The 20,748-nt window shown below is 34.5% G+C and overlaps 3 protein-coding genes across 4 annotated transcripts; 2 read left to right on the top strand and 1 right to left on the bottom strand.

Annotated features, from left to right (window-relative positions):
* Positions 1–4,890: 4,890 nt before the first annotated feature.
* LOC130815104 (UPF0057 membrane protein At4g30650-like) lies at positions 4,891–5,544 on the bottom strand. Its single transcript, XM_057681455.1, has 2 exons — positions 5,281–5,544; positions 4,891–5,181 (listed from the first exon to the last, which is right to left on the bottom strand). Exons 1-2 carry the CDS (start codon positions 5,368–5,370, stop codon positions 5,047–5,049), a joined length of 225 nt encoding a protein of 74 aa, XP_057537438.1. The 5' UTR covers positions 5,371–5,544; the 3' UTR covers positions 4,891–5,046.
* A 1,393-nt stretch (positions 5,545–6,937) lies between these two features.
* LOC130815146 (uncharacterized) lies at positions 6,938–12,340 on the top strand. 2 transcript variants are annotated; one of them, XM_057681512.1, is made up of 3 exons: positions 6,938–7,215; positions 7,313–7,743; positions 11,219–12,333. In XM_057681512.1, the coding sequence occupies exons 1-3, from the start codon at positions 7,095–7,097 to the stop codon at positions 11,978–11,980; spliced, it is 1,314 nt and encodes a 437-aa protein (XP_057537495.1). In that variant the 5' UTR covers positions 6,938–7,094; the 3' UTR covers positions 11,981–12,333. The 2 variants fall into 2 exon arrangements, with proteins under 2 accessions (XP_057537495.1, XP_057537496.1); XM_057681513.1 differs by having other exon boundaries at positions 6,946–7,215; positions 7,331–7,743; positions 11,219–12,340.
* A 2,710-nt stretch (positions 12,341–15,050) lies between these two features.
* LOC130815243 (uncharacterized) lies at positions 15,051–20,488 on the top strand. The gene is made up of 10 exons (XM_057681638.1): positions 15,051–15,300; positions 16,058–16,114; positions 16,228–16,295; positions 17,187–17,397; positions 17,492–17,583; positions 18,652–18,712; positions 18,822–18,881; positions 18,958–19,008; positions 19,123–19,201; positions 20,146–20,488. The coding sequence occupies exons 1-10, from the start codon at positions 15,220–15,222 to the stop codon at positions 20,220–20,222; spliced, it is 837 nt and encodes a 278-aa protein (XP_057537621.1). The 5' UTR covers positions 15,051–15,219; the 3' UTR covers positions 20,223–20,488.
* The last annotated feature ends 260 nt before the right edge of the window (positions 20,489–20,748 follow it).

Raw genomic sequence — 20,748 nt, 5'->3', positions numbered from 1 at the left:
GATTGTAACCAGGTCGGATTTCAAGTTTGTGGCACATGACTTCTTTCGGGATACCAGTCATTTTCGAGACATTGAAGGCAAAGATGTCTCGGAATTCAGAAATTACGCCTAATATCTTTTGTATTGTTTCTTTTTTCAGGTTTGTGCCTATTTTGATCAATTCGCCTTTGCCCCAAAGGTCTACTTCATATTTTTTGGCGGATTCTGGCCTTTGGGGCGGAGTTTGTATATTTAGAACATAAGCTTCTTCGAGCTTCCTCTTTTCTCCACATTCTTGAACTGGCTCGCCATTTTTCAGAGTATTGATGAGGCATTTTCGGGCTGATTTTTGATCGCCTCGCAATATTCTACTTTGGCATCATCCCTTTCGTACTGCAGGAGCAACTGATGAGTAGAAATGACGGCCTTGATTTTGTTAATCAATATGAGCCCCATAATGGCGTTGTAAGAGAATTTTATATCTATTACAGTGAAGTGGACTGCCAGACTCCGGCCTTTATTCTTCTCGCTGACCCTTACTAGAAGGACTATCATTCTAAGTGGAATGACTCTTCCACCCCCAAACCCAATTAGAGGTCTGTCGATGGGCCGAAGGTGTTTTTCTTCGTACTTCATATGACAGAGACAATCCATGGTGATCAAGTTAGTTGTGCTTCCAGTGTCTACCGGAACACGGCGGACTTTCATTTGGCCTATTTTGAGAGTGACCACCACCTGGTCGGTGTGTGGTTGTTGTAGGGGTATGCTCAGTTTCTCATCGAACTTCATCTTCGAACAAGTGGGATGCTCCTTTGGTGGACCTTTGATCAACGTATGAATGTTGTCTCTTGCCGATTCAAGTATGGGAAATTCTTCTGAGAAGATCCTCTCTATTATATTGATCACACTATTAGTTGCGCTAGAGTGATCCTTTGTTTCAAATTTTTTCTCCAGCTCTGTTTTTTTGGTATTCTCGGTTGTCCGCGCTGTACCTCCTTCCTGATGAACCACAGTAGAGAAACCAATTCAATTTCCCTTCATCAGCATACTAGTCAAGAATTCTCTTCAATTCACGGAAATTCGAAAGTGTATGCCCTTGTTCCTTGTGATATTCACATCATAACTCCATGTTTCTTCGGTTTTGCGGTGTAGGGATTGCTGAAGGAGGAGGTAGTTCATCTTTGATGACATAGAAGATGTCTCTTTTATTACGGTTAAATCTTGCATCATAACCGTCATCTATGAGTTCCCGTGGTGAGTATTTCCTTTCTCCTTCGAATCTGTTGGGACCTCTTCTTGCAGTCTGATTTTGACTTTGGAGTTTCTCCCTTTGAGTCTCAGCCATTTTGTCACTCTTCCTTTTCTTAGAGTTAGGATCCAGTTGATGGCAGATGTCGGAGGCGGTGACAAAGCTTCTGGCTTGCTTCATTGCCTCGGAATAGGTTTTAACTTGATTTTCCAAAAGCTAGAACTTCAACTTGTGAGTTTTCATGCCGTTTATTAAGGCTGACACATCAATAAACTCTTCCAAATCGGTTACTGCCAAGACTCTATCATGGAATCGGTGAAGGTAAGCAGACAAGCATTCTCCTTCTTGTTGAGTTATGCTCAGCAGGTGAAAGTTAGATTTCTTCCGCCTCTTGGAAGCCATAAAATGGCTAAGAAACTTAGCTTCGAGCTCGGCAAAGCTATTGATGTTTCTATTAGGAAGCGAAGTATACCAAGTCAAGGCTAGACCTGTTAAGGTAATGGAAAAGAATATGCACAAGAGTGCTGGGTCTGTGGTATACAATACCATTAGATTCTTGTAAGCTATCATGTGTTCTTCGGGGCACTAAGTGCCGGAGAAGGGAGTAATTGCTGGGATCATAATCTTGGCGGGATTTGGTGTGGCTAAGATGTCCGCAGATAAAGAAAAATTTAGCAGCATAGGCGCTTCATTTCCTTGAATGGGACATCGAGGGGCGGGTGAATTCGCCACGTGGAATGAACTGTTTTGGTCCTTCGTTTCTTAGGACCTCTGACTTCTCCTCCTATCCAGAAAACTTTGGACACTATTGCACTTTTCCTGTCGAATTTTATTGAGATGAGATCTCATGTCTCTGCTCCTTGATTTTTTGGAGATGTTGACATGAGATGTTTCTCTTCTGAAAAGAGTCTTTTTGGAAGTTTCAGCTTTGGAGTAAGATTGATGACTCTCCCCCATAATGTGGCGCTCAGATTCGGGTGTAGCCTTTTTGTGATCAGCGAACATAGTTCGAAGATCCGGGATTTTTTGTGCCATGGTTGCCAAAGTGGCATTCAGTTCGGTGTTGCTATTTTGTTGGGACGGATTTTGCTAGGCCGTGACATTGAGTAGTTGCTCCGCAAAAGTTTGTGAAAGATTATTTGCAAGGATGTCAAGATCCCGCCTTGTTACAGCTTGATTTTCACGATGAGAAGTGGAAGTGTCTGTGCTTCGAGCCACAGATGCTTCCTTGGTGTTAGTTTTTCGAGGTTTTATTGGAAGTTTGAGGTTGAGTAATTTGGGAATATGGTACTTATCGTCCCCACAGACGACGCCAAACTGTTTCTGCTAAGAAATTGTCGAATTTGTAAAGGGGACTTTAAGAGAGAAGTACCTTTGAATTAAGGGAAGTGAGATGATCTGACCGCCACAAGTGGTGTATCTGCAACCACAAAGAAAGACTAAAACGAGGGCTGATGTCCCGGAAAGCCCTCCGATGCTTAAATTAGAACGGAGAAGGTAAGTAATAAGTGTAAGTATGAGTATGAGAGTAGAATTACGTAACCTCATTTCTATAGAAGAATGATCTATTTATAAGAGTTTCAATATAAGAATGGTTACTGCTGGATGGTTATTTCTGTAGTGCTGCCTTGAGGAGCGTGTAACCATAAAAGTGATATAGTGGGATGCGGTTATTTGAGATAATGGGCGGTTACCCATAGAAGTGTCTTTATTTAAGATGAAGGTGAGTAAACTGCTGTGTAATGCCTGACCAGGATAAGCATGCGATTTTGACCATTATTACATTGACTTTATAGGTCAATAGTAACTTATACTTTTAACTCTTGACCCATTGGCAAAGGATATCTTAGACATTTCGAGTATATGAAATTTCTAATCCCCAACAGAACCTATTTAGCTGGAATAAAGAGTAAACATTAGAACAACTACAATCCATATCTTGTAATTTTTGTTTGATTTGTTAAATTTTACTATTAATTATTCCCACATTGTTGTTGTCTTGTTGTAAACTTGCAATTGAAATGAAGAGATATTTTTACTTATAGAGCGGTTTACCATTTTTAATTGCGTAGATCTCTAAATTAATGAGTTTCATATGGTAAATATGATAGGAGTAAATGAGTAATATAATAAGATGAAGTAATTGATTGAAATTTTACTTCCAAGTTATCAAAAGTTTGAAGTTCAAGTCTCATTATTTTAAAATTTAGGAAAAAGAAGGTGGTTTTGACCTCTAATATTCTCAAGCATCCCAAAAGGATTTTTTTTTCGATTTTTATATGTAATAGTCAAATGTTATTTTTTTTATTAGTTTGCAAACAATTCTAATTTGAGATGTCCGCCTTACTTTATACTCCTAGTATTTTTATTCTAAGTGATATCTTCTACACTTTCTTTAATTCCTTATTATCAACACATTTTCACTTTTCACTACTTTTTATTTTATCCATATAATTAAATTGTCTCTTCCGTATACATTTGAGTCATGTGCAATAATGTGTAGTTGCTATTTCATGGGGGGAGAGAGGGAATAATTGATTTTTGTTTTAGCTTATACTTCTTCCGTTCCCGGAAGAATTTCCCATTTGTCATATTAGGTTGTTTTATTTGTTATTGTCATAAAGAATTTTTCTATATAAATCACAAATTTTGGACAAAAATTAATATTGTTTATCATCATTTTAATATTTTAATATAATATTTATGTTCAAACATATCTTTCACTAACTTTATTTTTACTTTTTTAAAATCTTTTTTATGGTCTCCACATTTTTTCCACTAACTTTATAAGAATATTTTTTTATTAATTATCGTCCCCATATTTTTACCACTAACTTTTTCTTTTGATATTAAAAATGTTTATAATTCATATTTTTTTTCCTTTAAAATTTATTATTCAATAACATAATACAACCACTGTCTAAAAGATTTTATTTATCTTAATTTCTCACAATATTCATCTTAATTTCCCACAATATTCATTCCTCGTGAAACTTCATAAAGGTACAGTACGGAGGGAGTAATATGATTTGATATGGTGCTATTACATTTTTTTTCCTTTACACCTCTACTTTCTTTCCCATAATAAATCCATGATTTTATTTAATTACACTTTTTATTTTAAAATAAAACAACAGGTTAACTAATAGGTGGCTAATTGGTTTCCATTTTGAATCAGAGAAATGATGATTGATGGTGAGCACTATATGAATAACAAGAAGCAATAAAGTTAATTGTGATAGCTATCATTTATAGATGATAAATGATTAAACAATAAAACATCCCCAAAATCTGCAAATAATTCTACCAAAAGATGCAAATTCAATACTTTCTGCCATTTCATATTAGTGGTAACATTGACAAAAATAATAATATTCATTCATTACTTGACAAAAACAATACTATTCATTCATTATTTTTAATTTGTGATTAGTTTTTAATTTATAGGTTAAAATACAGTCAAGAGAAATCTTGTTTGATTCGTCTCATTGCAAAGATTATTAATATCAAATTTTTATAATTTTTTATTACATATAATTAGAGATATTAAAAATTAAATTAGTATATTGAACTGCGTGAAAAATACTTTAAAGTCCGTAAACAAACAGATCTGTAAAGCTGATTGAACAGACAAAGATATGATGATATAGATTAGAACAAAATTCCACCAAAAAATCAAAACAATTATCAATTTATTCGAAACCGTGTAAACAGTAGATTACAATTCAATAATCTCCTTTCAATAAATATACAATTCAATAATCAAAAACCAGATCTGGATAAGGGAGATTCGGAATTTACAATCAACAATTGATATACTATGAAAGCCGATAATAGTAACAGCCATCTCGATACCATCGATCGCGATCGACCACGACAATTGCATAGATAGCATAAATCATTCCAGGAATGTACCCTAGCATCGTCAACAGCAAGCATATCAAGAATTCACACTGCAAATCGTTGACAAATTTGTGAGCAATTGAAATTTCTGATGAAACTAATTTTATTAATCATTGAAAATTGAAATAGAAACAGGTAAAAGAGCTTACAGTGCAGCAACCATGGCGTAAGCAGACACCAAGAGGAGGGAGTAAAATAGCGATTAAGATTTCGCAGAAGATTTCGCACCTTGTTGCCATTGTTAATAGGTGTGAAAAATAGTTGTGGAGGTGATGAAATGAGGGTTTATAAAGTGTGGAAACTTTTTCAACTCCTTAATGACGAAGAGTCATATTAGAGGAGGTCGGGTATTGATTGGATGTGAATACGTGATCTTTAATAGTCATTACTCGCTATACCAAATAAAATAGCGAACATTCCTACCAAGTGCATTGTTACACATTAATGGTCTAAAAGATAAACTGCCATTTCACATCATTATCATACTAAGTGTATTTGATTTATAATATTCAGTGTATTCTATTCATAGGAATTATAATCAAGGTCTGAAAAAAAGAAAAACAGCAACTCATATCCATAAAAAAAGAATTGGCCAAAATTAAAGTGAAATAAAATTTAAAGTTAAAGCTCTAGCTCCATGATAAAAGTAAATTGCACTTATACATACGGTTCACCTTCCAAGTAAAGTTTCTAAATGGAGCAATGGTTTTACTTGCAATATGAACTACTGTTACATGTAGTGATTTTCATTTGCAATAGTTATCAATAAATCCATATTAGCACAATATGACATGAACTGCTACTATGGATAGTGGTTTATCCTCGTAGGCACCCGTTGATAACATTGTATTCATTTCACCAAATCATGCATTTCGTCTAATCATCTCCAAAAAAATTGCACTTTATTTAAAATATGCTCTAGACGTCTAGTGATGATGGTGTCATATCAACTTGACGTCGATATGTCAAATCACGTGAAGAAGATGATGAGATAGATCTGCCTACAACAGCGGTAGTAGATTAGTAAGCAACGTTCATGACTACCTCGATCGATTGCCTTAGACCAAAAATCCCCTGCTAGCAAAGGTCTAATTGAACACCCACGTGCGAAGGCCATGGCTCTACGACCCAACAATAGTCCGACACCTATGTGCTACAACTACACTAGTCATATGAAGAAGTAACAAGTTAAAAGTAGCACACAAAACATAAAAATGTCTCGAATAACTTACCAAGAATAGGACTAACCACTAATGAAGACCAATAATCATCTAAAGGTGGTCGCCTCATGGGTTTATCATGCACAACCTCGAGATGCATTGACACCGAGCCATATTTTCATGGTCTTTCCACATACTCTTTCTTTGATAAATAGTCAATTGCTAATAAATAATTTTTACCAAATATATTCCTAAAAGACTTAAAACAATTAGCTTACTAGTCAATAATATCAACAAGTCAAACCAATTGATATTTTCTGTTAACGACGATTAGCCAAACAAGGCCGCTATTATAAAAGTTGAGATACTTTTTTCACTAATTTATATTGAGGGTAGGCCATCTCACTGTAAGAATGTGAAACGATTTTAATTGAGTCAGTCCAAACTATTTTTAAAAAATTTGCTTCCTGTACAAATATGAATTCAGATTTTATTTTTTAATACTTTTTTAATAATGGGTCTTTTATATAGACTCGTTTTACATTTTACAAAAGACGATTTTATACAACACGTGGTTAGGGATTTGTTTGTATTTTCCTCTCCTAAAAAATTCAGGCCCCCAGGTAAAAGGAATCCTTTGAATACTTTTGGTTGTATTGCTGAATCCTGATTTTGTGGCTTTTCAAGGTTAAAGAGCCTTTTCACTTCGCTCACTCTCAGTTCACTCACTCAATTACTCTTAACTTTTCTGCTCAATTGTTCTTGTACTCTGTAAAACCTAATTTTCAATTCAGTTTGCAACTATGAATTTCGAATTTCGTTCAACCCTAAAAAAATCTTCGACATCCGATTATCATTCACCTCCCTCAAGTAGTTTTCTCAACCCTGACAACGTCTCTTTCTACACTTACCAAGCTATTCGAGGTACTTTTCATTTTCTTTCATTGAATGTTCTTCATTTATCTTATTATTTATACTTGAACATTGATGATTTTATTTTTTGATTTTTTGATTTGTGTAGCGGGGTTTACAAATGCAGACACAATCGCTCGAGAAATTGAAGGAAACCCTAATGATATGCGGAAATATCAGAGGGAACTGGAGAAGGAGAGAATTCGGGCTGAAATAATCGCCGAAGAGGTTTATAGGAGGAAAATTTTGGAAGATGAAGTCAGAAGAGAATTGATGCTTGAGAGAGAAGTTGCTTTCAGACGAGGACTTGGTTCGTCGGCAATGCCGTTTCAATCTCGGATTCCATTGATGATGAATTTTGATGACCACATAGGTGGTAGAGCTAGGTTTCAAGGGTCCCAATTGATGCCATTTCAGAGGGATCCTGTTGTTGCTGGGAACGGGAATGAACTATCTTTGGGTGTGAAATTGAAGGAGATTAAGGCTTTAAAAAGACCTGCTTCTGCTCTAGAAGGGATTAAGGATAACATTATTCTCTTGGTCAGTATTTTTAATTTCTTTCATTGTTCTTCTAATTGAAATGATCTTTCGTTCATGGGATGTAGAGCCGGCTCTACCTCATGAGCAGCATGAGGGACAACTAGAACTTTACAAGACCGACATTTGTGAAGTGTAAAAAACATGAGTGTTGCTTGCATTCTTGATAGTAGAACACTTCACAAGACTAGGACACATTTTCAAATCGTTCACAAGACTTTTGATGTGTAAAGCGAGTCTTGACTCTAAGGTTAAAGTGTAAAAGCTAGAAATAGTCTTTTACGAGTCTAAATAATAAAAAAGTGATAAAAGTTAGCAGAAATCTAATGTCACGTACTCAGATGATTGGAGTGTGGATATGTGGATATTCACACCTTGAGTGAATCACTAATGTGGTTTTGATTTAATGTGTTCAAGGTGTTCGACAAAATAACCTTCTAGTTTAGATATAAATAGATGGTTCAACTATCAAACTAGAATGAAACCGGAGGAACAATTGCAACCTGAAATGATCTCTGATATCCATTGATGGATACAGACCAAGAATCTGACAAATTATGAGGGAGACACACTCCACAGTAGTCCACAGTCCACACACGAAGGAGAGAGTGAAAATTATGTTTATATTTTGGAAATGGTACTTTTATTACCTCTGGTGGGAAAGAGATGTGATAAATTGGAGGATTGTTTACTTTAAAGTGGAATCAAAAGTCTCTCTTTACCTTACATAACAACCGTTATGTAACCTGTTTGAGAGTTTCTGCGACGTTAAATCCCGTTACCAAACTAGAAACTCCGGTCTGAAAATTTTCCGGATCGGACCGGACCAAACCGTTTTACAATGGTCCGGTCTACGTTTTTTTATTCTTATATTTTTATCCAAATTAATACATGTATTTATTCAAATATTTCACCCCTATAATTAATAACTATAATAATTTGTAATTAGTAGATAACACCAACATCATTTAAGTATATATTGCCATATAAAAATAACTACATCTTAAAATATCTAGGTAGCAACTTAATTTTTTAAATACAAAATTATGATTTTCGACCATAGTACGGTTTATGGTCTGAAAAATAAAAAAAACCGAGACCAGACCGTAAACCGTAATTTAGTTTGAACAAAAACCAGACCAGACCATTTAAACCATAGACCAGACCAAATACTAAAATTTCGGTTTGGTCCGATTTCGTTTACGGTTTAGACCAAACTTTGTTCAGCCCTAATAACGGTGCATGAATTTTCACATTCAAAACAATGCGTTGACCGTTGTGTAATGTGTATCATTCGTTATTTCATCGTTACAACGTTCTTTGTCTCCCGTTAAAATTCCATTAAAACCTATTAACTCCAATTATTACGATCACCTAAATTACATTTGCTCATAATTTTAGTTGTTTGACAAAATTTTTAACTAATAAGTTAATTGATTGTACACTAAATTACCTTATGGCTCACATAGTGCAATTATCATAGCTATGAGCATATTATTGCATAATAATAGTAGTTCATCAACAAAATGCAATTATAAGTTCAAAACTCTCTTTATGTGATTTTTTTTCTTCAAAAATTCACATTGAATTGGTCGCAATTCGTCTTATTAACCCATTATCTGCATCCGTTTCCGCAAATGCATCTGCAATTGCGATTTTTTTCACGCTTTGAACTTGAAAACAAACTTGAAAACAAAAATTAACAAACAAGCTCTAAGCAATCAAAATTGCACAAGTGTATTATAATATTAGTTTTTTAGAATAATTTGATATTGATAATTAGAGATGTGGAAAGTATGCTTTGGTAAGTGTACAAAGAGAAACAATGAACTAATGAGAACATATAGTGCAAAAATACGAAAATAATCGCGGTAACGGAACAATGATGCAATATTAGGAGTGACGCGGTTATCGTAACGCCTAAATATCGATCGAATAATAAGATATCCTTATGTACGACAAAAAACATGAATTTTTACACCTTTACAGCGTGAGAAATATCGATTTGCTTGTTTTGAAAACCTTTACAATGCGGCAAATGTAATGTGATGCAACCTTGTTTTTACATTATGGTGTGATATGATCTAAGTGCAAAAACAAGGTCGCATTGTGGTATATAGGGTGAATTGTAAAGGGTTTCAAATCTACCTAATTGATACTACATGTATCGTGAAGGTGTGAATAAAAACATGTTTAAGGTTGGTTCAATGGATATCTCATGACTTCGACTGATTTGACGGTGCAATTGTGTCACATTTGTTATGCATCACCCCCAATGCCATGACTGTTACAACATCAATCACCATTGACACCACACATTTGCACTATGATCATACCACATCTACCACACTGCACTACTGAATCTCACCCCGATTTCCTTGGTAATGAACTCTATCCCTAAACACTTAGTTTCATCACGAAATTCAAGTTCCATTCAATGCCGCTTTTCAAGTTGTAATGAATTATTTGGAACTCTATGTAGAAGAAGTTTTGAAGGTAGGCATGTATTAGCATGGACATCGGTCACTTGGTGCGAAAAATCCACAATTCTACTCTTTAATACCATATCATCTTACCTAGTAAATCTCGTAGCAGGGTTCGAGGATAAAAGACAAACATGCTATACCCATAACCTTTCCAAAGAGAGGGTTGGATGAATGTTGTCAAAGAGCTCCAAATGAAGGGAATCCTGCACCGATAGCGCTAATTAGTGCCAAGTACGCAAAGGGAAAAACCTATAGAAACCAACACAAACTAAGTAGTCCCTTTTAATGTAGTATGGGTATTGTATTAAAACTAATTTCGATAATCCTCGTCTTGCTAGTTATATACTATTCTCCATATTTTCTCGAACGCTGTAGTCCTTTTTAAAGTCATTGTAATGCCGAAAAAACTGTTTTGTTTGTCCACTAAAAAGGGTGGGGGCAATTAATTTAGTAGGCTATAATATATTTAGTTGTAGTTGGTACACGAATATCACTAATAAGTATTCAACAAATGGGCGGTTTATGTACCCTGGTGAACATTCAATTTAAAACTCTTATCACTCTCCTAATAGAGTAGTGATCAATCGGTATATGCTTGTTTAATCCTATGCTAGTTTGCACTTTTCATATTGTGGAAGTATTTTGAAGGAATAGAGCATACGCAGTAGACAGAGTGGATATCGGTGCATTCTGCATGCGCTTTGCTTGTTTCTGTCCATTTTTTTCTTATCTGTAACAAAGTAGTATGCCTTGTAGGGTGCACATTGGGCATGCTCTTAGTAACTTGTTACTTCTCAATGAGATTAATTACAGAGGTTCCCTTTTCTATCTTGATTTTACTTGAATTTGTCTTTCCTGCCCTATGTTTGCTTGTAGAACCAATTGGAAGTGTGGAACTCCCTTGTGCCATGACCTTGGCAGTGCTGTTATGCTGTCATCATTACTCTGTGTGTTTTCTCTAAGCACGTTGCGTGTTCTGAGCATCAATGCAGGCTAAGCCCGATGTATCTGACTTGAAGCGTAAAGCTGTTACACCACCAACTGTATCTCCTATTGACCAATCTGCTGAGCCAAAGAAGCCGAAAACCAAAGAAGAGTGGAGTTGTGCTCTATGTCGTGTTACTGCAACAAGTGAGCGAGCGTTGAATGATCATCTTCAGGGGAAGAAACACAAGGCGCGAAAGAGTGGGTTGAATTCGCGGAGAACAGGCTTTGGTACTGGCCCGTTGCCGATGACAAATAGTACTACTAGTACTATTAAGCCCATCATAGTTCTTGGCATTAGTAGTTCATGCTGTAAGGAGAAAAACAATCTACAAGATGGTGAATCATCATTGGGGCCAGTTGACAACATATCAACACAAGAAATCTCAGGCACTGAGGCTAAAAAATCCTATGAGAATGGAAAAGTTGGAGAAACAGATATACCTCAAAAAACAAATGCAGATGCCAAACTGAAAAATTTTAAATTTGTGTGTGAAATATGTCGAATTGGAACTCACTCGCCGAAGGTACTGAACGCCCATAAGAAGGGAAAACGACATCTAGCCAAAGTTATGGAGGTTAATAAAACCAACGAAATCTCAGCTCAGAAAGTCGAAGTTGAGACAGAAGAAAAGAAGGAAGTGGATATAGAAAGCGAAGCAGTGGAAGTACCGGAAGAAGGTCGTTTTCGTAATGTTAGCGTTGAAAAGGACTATGTTAATTTGCTTGACACTGTCGAGGTCGTTTCAGTCGTAGCAGAAAATGAGTGACAATAGTCGGGTGATTACTAGTCGAGTTGGTTAGATTGCTGATCAACTAACTGTTGTGTAAAATAAACGATGGTAAAGAAGCAAGCAAGACTGTGAGGGTAAAACCTTCATCGAAATGCAATTTCACAAGCTAAACTGTAGTTAAGCACGGTAAATTATTAGGATCTTGTTAAAAGGGGCATCCTGAGCTGAAGTCTGCTTGGTTTTCTAGTCAGGAACTTGTAACTAAATTTAACAGACATATTATCTGAAAATTATTAATTATCTAAGATTTTTTAACACTTTAACCAAAATTTGTGGTGACATTTAACTATAGACTCAACAAGGGGTGCGCTTGGTTTGGGGAAAAATACTGAGTGATTTGGCTGATTTGGCTCATTAGAATTGAAAAATAAAAAAAATCTCAACTTTTGTTTCTTAAAATTTAATCTTCAAAATAGTATTTATATAATTCGATACAATTTTTTTTAATTTGGTAACTTCAAACTTTGTTTTGTCAAGTAAATATATGCATTAAACAAATTCAAAAAAATTCCACAAGTTTTACAGAAAGAGCTAAATATCCAAAAATACTTTTATATACAATTAAAAATCTCAATAAAGTTCAAAAGTCAAAATTAAAAAAGGTGTTTGTCGAAACTACTATCCTTGACTTAGTTGGAAAGAAAATTGAGTTGTAGATGAGATAAAATACAACTGAACGATATAAATGACTGGTTAAGATGGAGAGATACTAGAGTAGGACTATTGTCAAAAAGATAGAAGGGAGTAAAATTAATGACAAAATAAAAGGAAAAGTGTTGCAAAATGGAATGGATAGTGAAAGTTTTCTTTTTTTTTTTTTTTTTTTTTTGTTCAGAGCCGCCTTGAAAAATTTTAAGATTTTGTATAAAATTTTTATTTTGCGTCTTATTTATAGTAAATATATTTATTTTTTTAATAAACTTAACATATTTTTTTTTATTAACTTTTTTCATATATGGGAGAAAGAAAGAGCCATGTGCGGTTGATCACCTTGCACACCCTTAAAGAGCCCTGTTTTTATTATTTGGTTTGGCTAGAAAATTAAAAAGGAAAATTTCAGTGCATGATAAAGATTCATCTCTGTAAACATTTTCTAAAACATTTTCCTCAAGTTTCCTCCATTTTTCCATCTTCAATGGAAGTTGCTTAAGAATTTTCCATCAAACCAAATAAGATAAATTAATTATATTTTGAAAATAATTTCTATGATCGAAAAACAGTTTACATAAAAAACATTTTTCACAAAACCTTAAACCCTAAATGAATAAGACGAGCAAATCTTGTCTCAAATATGGTCTTCACCCCAAGATGAATGATACGCCATATTTCTCAGTGATAGTGCTACATGACATGTCTATTAACTGATCGTGGTAAATTGATAATTTTCTAAAATATAATCCCTACAAATCATAATTTTTAATTTTACACTACTTAAATTTTAATTCTCGTTCTATTATTCATATTCAACGGTATTTTTTAAAACCGTTTTTATAAATTAAAACTATTTCAGATGACACTTAAAGCTAATTTACAAACCACTATATAAGATAAATAAACGAATCAAAGCACAAAGATAAAATTTAAAACATTAGTAAAAATACCGCTGATAATTGGTGTTTTAAACCTTCTATAAAGGGTCTAAAACATTGTCAATTCATCATGATGGTAGTCATAGGTTTGGGATTCATTAAGTTATTCCTGAATGTTCTTAAAAAACTTCGTTACGTAATTAGTATTTTCTAAAAAGGATAAAAATGTGCACGCCGTTATTCGTGCTGCCTGCTGGAATGACTTTCACTTGCAAGAAGCCTTAAATTTTTCAGTTACGTATTTACGTGCAATCCCTTTAAGCTCATAGACGAACGGAGCAAAAATACAAAATGATTTTGAAGACCCTATTTATTATTATTATTATTTTTTTTTATTGACATTGGAGCCTAAAAACAAGTATAGCAAGTAAAAGGTTGGGTTAAAGTAACTTTGAGTAATATTTGAAGTGCTTAATTTACGAGGTCCTATATAATTAGGCACTTTGCATATGTTAAAAATTGCTCCTTCTCATGTCAAAATATATCATATTTTGAGTTTGTAGATGTTTCTTTCAACAACTCTATATACATAAACATGTACACGACAAGTTTGGCCTTCATTTTTGATAGATCTTACTTTGTTCTCAGACAAATCGGATTTCAAGAAAATGAGAGATATACGATGACCTTGCACAAGTAGATTTTGCAATAAGATGATTGACTCTTCATGTCGAAAATATGAATGTGGGATATGTCCAGAGAAGGATTATATTAATGTAGTGTTTGGGAATAAGTATTTTATTTTAAATTATGAATTTTAATTATGAAATCATAAATGAAGAATTTGAGAATGACAAGATTTGGATAGTCATTCTCAAATTCTCACCTTCAACTATTTTAAAATGATGGTAAAATTTAATCCAAATTTAAATTTGAAAATTTTTAATTTATCAAATAATAAATTTAAGTCAATTTCAAATTTTCAAATGAAATCATTATTCCCAAACATGATATAAAAGAATTTGCCCTTGGCCAAATGACTCATCTAAGTGATGATGATGTTTCACTTGTTTTGTAGGGGTTCTTCACTATGGCTATTCAAAACATATCCTTTTATTACCAACTACTCTCCTTTTAACTCATGAATTAGCAACATGTTATATTTTAATTTATTTTTTTAATTTTATAATATTTTCTATTTAGAGTTATCCTTGATCTCTTTAATTTCAACCCTATAAAATCTAAAACAAGATAAATTAAACCAAATACACATGCTTCGTAGTCTAGCTGAAACAAGATCTGACTGTCCGTATCACTATCATTGTATGTACTTTTTCATAATCAATAATTTCTAATTAATAACCGTAATTTGTAAATCACTATCAAAAAACCAAAAAATAATAATAAAATAAATAAAATTAAAAAAGATAAATTAAAATCACAAAACTCTCACCCTATAAAATCCTACCACACAAAAATGATTTCTTAACTTTATAAATTACCTTTTCTTACCGAGACTTCCACTAAAAGAGCAATAGTATGGTACGCATTTAAGTGACCCAAATCAATTGGGTACGCTACGCATTTGGGTATTGAATGACCCACAAAATCATTTCCGATAATCGATAAAGATATTCATCATATTACCGACGCATTGGTGCGACCAAACTCGCCGGCGACGGAGATATGAAGCCAGAGCCACCGCCATTCCAGGAGGCCAATCGTTGCGACGTCTGCAAATGTAGTTTCAATACTTTTCGTCGCCGGGTATTTTTTTTTGTTTTCTTTTCGAGATTCTTTTATTTTTCGTTTATCATATATCTTTGATTAAATTCTACTTCAAACTCATATCAAAATACTCTACTTAAAATCATCACATGAAAGGATTTTGTTGTTTCTATGTTTGTTTGATTTGCAAATTATAGGATAATTTTACAGCTGCTCATATGAGTTAATTTTAAATTTTTAATGTTATCCTTTTAGCTATTTTGTTCAAATTGTTTGGGTGATTCTACAGTTTAGGTCTGATCTGATCTAATTTTGATTATTCTCACTGTTAGTATGATGTTTTAGTATGAAACGTAAATGTTCCTTTTCTCAGCGTTTGGGAATGTTTGGGGTTGAGTAAATTGATTCAAGGGTTCAAACAGGAGTTGAACTGCGAGTGATGTAATTGCGTAAGGCTAAGGATGGCTTTTTCGTGAGTTTTGATTTATAGTGGAGTAAAATTGAATAACCTGTCAAAGCGTATGTGTTGCTTAGATGTTTTGAAGTTGGTGATGATCATTGGGTTTATGTTTATGAGTTTGATGGAAATAAAATTGCATTGTTGAATTAAATAAAAGTTTAGGGCATGTGTTTATGGGTGTTATAGGCTATTAGGCTTATTGATGGTAGAAGTTCTTTTTGATTAAGTTTAAAAGGGGAGATTGACTACGTTGTTGAAGACTAGTGATTTTTTTTTTTTTTGAAATGTGTCTTGGTTATTTTCCTTTGGTCTTCTCATGCGTTCTTTTTCTTGCAGCATCATTGTCGGTGTTGTGGGAGGACCTTATGTAATGAACATTCATCTGATCAAATGGTATGGACCTTATAGTGTTAGTGCTCCTAGTTAATTCTCTGTTTTTTCACTTGTTTTTTGTTGATTGATTTAATTTTCTTTCGTTTTTTGTCGATAATTACTGTATTTTTCAGCACTTGCCACAATTTGGCATCCACACTAATGTTAGAGTTTGTTCCGATTGTTTCAACAACTTTTCCAAGTAAGTATTTTTCCATCTTTATATTTGGCTTTTGCGAGTGAATTTTTCCTATCATGGGGTTGTGAAAGAGGAACTCAATCTTCTATGATCTATTTCCCAGTAGGAATGTGTGACATAATAGTTGATAACCTTTAGCTATCCTCATTTATCCAATCAATCTCTACATGTATTAATTTATAAGGAGTGTGCTCCTTCATTTCAGTTATATTTAAAAACTTAAATTTTCATAGGGTCTGTGTTTATAAGATCTTGGATTTGCTTTATATATAAGGTCTGTTTAAGACTCCTCATGGATCATGCACATGCCTTACAAAAATATTCAAGACAGCTTATTTGAGGGGTGTATAAATCAAAAGGGCTCTCTCACCTACTAGACTAGTATTTTGGAATGAGTTCTGTTGTTTGATATATAATATTTGTATCAAAGCCAACTAGAGTGGTGGCCTATGGAGTGATGGCCTAGCCCCTTGGTTAAGCCATCTGCTTCATGTGACCAATTTGGCTAATGTAGCTGTGAACAAAGAAGTCATTGGGCCTTATGGGGGTTAAATTTAATGGATTTGAGTCCACTACAAGTCATGAGACTTCTTTCACATCGGTTGTGTGGCTAATTGACGAGGGGTTCATAGATTTAATGAGCTTTTTCACGTATTGGACTAGTTTTTTGGGATGAGTTCTCCCATTTGATCTGTAATTGATGTAAATCTAGTTCTGGGTGGTTGATCGCCGACAGGTTCAATTTGAATTGCTTCCTCATCTCAGTGCAAACTCCACTAAAATTTTTTGTTGGTTGATCGACATCTCCATGATCCATTCATTTTGACTTTGGATTGCCATTATTCTGTATTGTTGCTTGAGCTTCCCAGAAATATTTAATATTATTTGGTGTAGATCAGTGGATGACAAGCTGGGTCCTTCGGCGGAAAGAATCAATTCTATCTCAGAAGCGGTTACAAGATTAGATGTGAACGGGGATTTAGATCACAAGACTAAGTCAACATCTCTACAACCACCTGTACCAATGATGCCTGAATGCAAATGTGGTATGCCTTTGTGTATTTGTGAAGTTTCACTTCCACCCGCTCCAGCAGCTTCTGTGCAGGTTCTGCAGCATTTAATGATTTTGCACTTGCGTTTTAGTCATATGATTTCCTTGCCGAAATTTGTAATTTTTCTTTCCATGTGTTGTAAAGCAGACTGCTGGCAGTTCATTAGCATCGGATTCGAGAACAAAGAAGACAGATGGCAATTCAAGACCAAGACGTTCTACTCAAGATATCAGACAAGGGTATGGTATACACCTGGCTTCACATGGAGCTCACAAGTTAATTTTGCTTTGGAAAATTTAGATAAAATAATCCGAACCATTGCCTATCTTATCAAAATATTTCCAACTGACAGTTGATCCATCACAATGTTGACTTTTGGGTATCCAGTATCCTTCACGAAATAATGTTACATTCTTTTAGCCTACTGAATGTGGGTTAACTGAACACGTCATTTGCTAATTGACGAATTTTTGTTTCTCTCTCTCCAATCTTTTGTAGTTAGAACTTCGGCATTGTTGTTTCCTCTTCTCTGTCTCCCAACACCCCCCTTACTCGTCCTTTTCCACCACTCTAATCAAATAAAAACATAGTGTATGTAGGTTAAACAACAACCTTAATTTCCCCCTTAATCCTTAATCCTTCAATAACTTGTGTTATTGAACTAAAGATGGAATTCCCATTTGTAAATGCACTAGTCTAATACTAGAATCGAATAAATGATTGATTTGTTTAAACTCTGCAGATTTATGCAGCTGGACAATCATCCATGTATCAATAGTCATATACTATAAAAAATACAATATAAACAGAAGTGTGAAAGGACTCCCAACTGCTAAAGGATGAAACACAGACTTAGAGTTTAGATAGCTAGCAAACTGCTAAAGCTTTTGCTAACCTAGCAAGTTTAGCTAGCTTGTGCCTGAAAAGAATTGACGTGACGAGAGAAAGTTTTTTTTTGTTTTAATTTTTAATCTAATTGTAATTTTGTAGTTTTTTGAGGTAGTTAATGAAACTCACCATCTAAAATGATTACGAGAAGTTTTCTTAGTATCATTCTTTGTGTGATTAATGTTTGACCGTCCTTAGTGACCGGATGATTCAACTGTCTTTTCGTGTGATTGTTTTTTCTTTGGAATGGAGAGAACCTGATGCATGAACTGTATCCCTTCCCTCTACAATCTAAATTAACCTTCTCAACTTGCTATATCTTTTCCTCTCCGCATTTCTCTTCAAATCAAGGTTGATGAATGATGGAAACAGTTCACTTGCAACTACATAATGTTGAATGTTTGCTGTTCAAATGTCAGTGTTGGTCCATCAGCTAGCGGTTCGGACAAACCTTTGGCAAATTATGAAGCGAATGGGGAGGTAAATATCTATTTTTTGGGCGATGTACGCACAAGTTTGCAGTGAAGCTGACATTTCTTTTCTTAATGTGGCTTAAACTGGGTTTTACTATGCACTTATTTGTTGTCAGGGCTTAAGAGAAGCTATTAAAAATGGTGACCTTGCTGGAGTCAAGGATCTTCTGAATAAGGTTATTATTTGCTTACTTTGCTCCCCAATTACTGTGTTGTGTTGGTTTCAACTGAATAAATTCTACTTTTTTGCAGGGCGTAGATTCAAACTACTGTGACAAGCAAGGATTATCACTATTGCACCTGGTAAACTGTTTTGGGATGCTGTCTCTTCCAATTGAGAGCATTTTTCAATTCGAAACTGGCTAGTAGTGATTCTTTTTTATATTTAACTTTCTGATATCAATTTTTTTCATACAGGCTGCAGTGTTTAACCAAACAGATATAGTTTTTACCCTCATGGATCATGGTGCTAGATTGGACTGCAAGAATTCTCTGGGTAATCCTCCTTGTTATATGAATGGTTCTGTTGCATTCTAATAATACTTATGATCTGGAATATCTTGTTGAATGGTGTGGGATATCCTCTCGGATGGTCTTGAAAAATTTATAAAAGTTAAGTTGTTCAAAGTCGTGTCCGATCTCTGCATATCTACCTACCAGCTTAAAACATCTATATGTAGTTTACTGGTTCAAGCTACCTTATTTTTCTTTTTGCGGTGTATCTCAAAAGCCTCAAAGGTTTGGAGAAGAAAGATTAAGATTTAAGACATGTTTTCCTTTTCCTTAATGATTTTAGGCGTGTTTGGATCATGGGATTTTTTTATTGAGTAGAGTCAACAGACATCAGGTTCAAAGTTTCGTGCACATTCGTTTGGTTCTTTGCAAGAACAGTCAAAGAGAAGGAAGATAGGAAATAAATGGGAGGACGAAGGAAAATGTGACACTGTTCTTGAAAACTAGAAAATAGTTTCCATTTTGGGAAATCTGTAGCTGCGAAACACGCTCAAGTACAAAGGAGAACTAGTTTTCATGGATATGGATTTACGTGTAGAAGTAATATCAATGAGTAATAAAGATTTACACTGTTAGGATAGCAAATTTATATTAGAATAGAAAAGAAAGAAAGGGAAGGAAGGAAGAGGAAGGGAAGGGGTAAGGATGGAGAATGCATCTTGTTTGTTTAGAAGGGAAGGGAAGAGAAAAGAAAGGAAATGAATGTTTTCTCTTCAAACTTTTCCGCTTTAGGAGAGATATTTTTTTTAACAAAATTTATCCATGTTTTCTCTCCAAACCCCTCCCCTCCAAATCTCTCCCTTCCCTTTTTGTTATCCAAACTAGGGATACTCCATCTTTCCGAATCCCTCCTCTTTCTTTTCCTCTATTTCTCTCTATTCAAACACAATGTTAATCAGCTGAAAAGCAAAGTTACAATATTTGCAGGAGAGACGCCATTGGACTGTGCCCCAGTAACATTGCAATACAAAATGAAGAAAAAGATAGAGGATGAATCGGCGTGACGAATATACTGGGATCCGAGTTTTGCCACTTAAAAATTGCTGTATTTCAAACCTTTGCTGTTATTATGAACTACTAATGAACAGTAATCAATGTTGGGTGGAGTTTTGGGCACTCAACAAATTCAGAATAATGCTTCATCTGTTTCCCAACTTTTCTGTAGTAGTGTACTTCTGTATGGTAGTCTACAAGGTTGTGTTTTGTTAATATGCAGCTGACTGTGGAATTTATGTACCGTTGTGCTTTAATTTATATTTTGTTTGCTTTACATTTCTGCTTCTACAATCACTATTTTACTTTTCTTTGCTTTCTAATATTGTATCTTCATTAATGGTATAATGTATCACTCCCTTGAGAATTTGGTCATACCCATATTAGCCCGAGCATATACAGCTTTCCTCGAGAGGAATATGAGTTTGATTCTCGTTGCCATCCTTCCCTCCTTCTGTGCCTATTCTGTAACCACAGTACTTATTTGCAATTTTATGTATTACCATCCGAAGGAGTGGTAGGATTGACGGTAATAAA

The sequence above is a fragment of the Amaranthus tricolor genome, chromosome 6 (assembly GCF_026212465.1).
Source record: "Amaranthus tricolor cultivar Red isolate AtriRed21 chromosome 6, ASM2621246v1, whole genome shotgun sequence".
NCBI lineage: Eukaryota > Viridiplantae > Streptophyta > Magnoliopsida > Caryophyllales > Amaranthaceae > Amaranthus > Amaranthus tricolor.
Note: the sequence above shows the minus strand (reverse complement) of the source record. Positions and strands in the feature narration are given on the sequence as shown.

Coding starts and splice junctions, on each gene's coding strand:
- LOC130815146 (XM_057681512.1), top strand. CDS start 7,095: ATGAATTTCGAATTTCGTTCAACCCTAAAAAAATCTTCGACATCCGAT. Junction 7,216..7,312: donor CACTTACCAAGCTATTCGAG/GTACTTTTCATT, acceptor TGATTTGTGTAG/CGGGGTTTACAAATGCAGAC. Junction 7,744..11,218: donor AGGATAACATTATTCTCTTG/GTCAGTATTTTT, acceptor GCATCAATGCAG/GCTAAGCCCGATGTATCTGA.
- LOC130815243 (XM_057681638.1), top strand. CDS start 15,220: ATGAAGCCAGAGCCACCGCCATTCCAGGAGGCCAATCGTTGCGACGTC. Junction 15,301..16,057: donor TCAATACTTTTCGTCGCCGG/GTATTTTTTTTT, acceptor TTTTTCTTGCAG/CATCATTGTCGGTGTTGTGG. Junction 17,398..17,491: donor CTCCAGCAGCTTCTGTGCAG/GTTCTGCAGCAT, acceptor GTTGTAAAGCAG/ACTGCTGGCAGTTCATTAGC.
- LOC130815104 (XM_057681455.1), bottom strand. CDS start 5,370: ATGGCAACAAGGTGCGAAATCTTCTGCGAAATCTTAATCGCTATTTTA. Junction 5,182..5,280: donor TACGCCATGGTTGCTGCACT/GTAAGCTCTTTT, acceptor AACGATTTGCAG/TGTGAATTCTTGATATGCTT.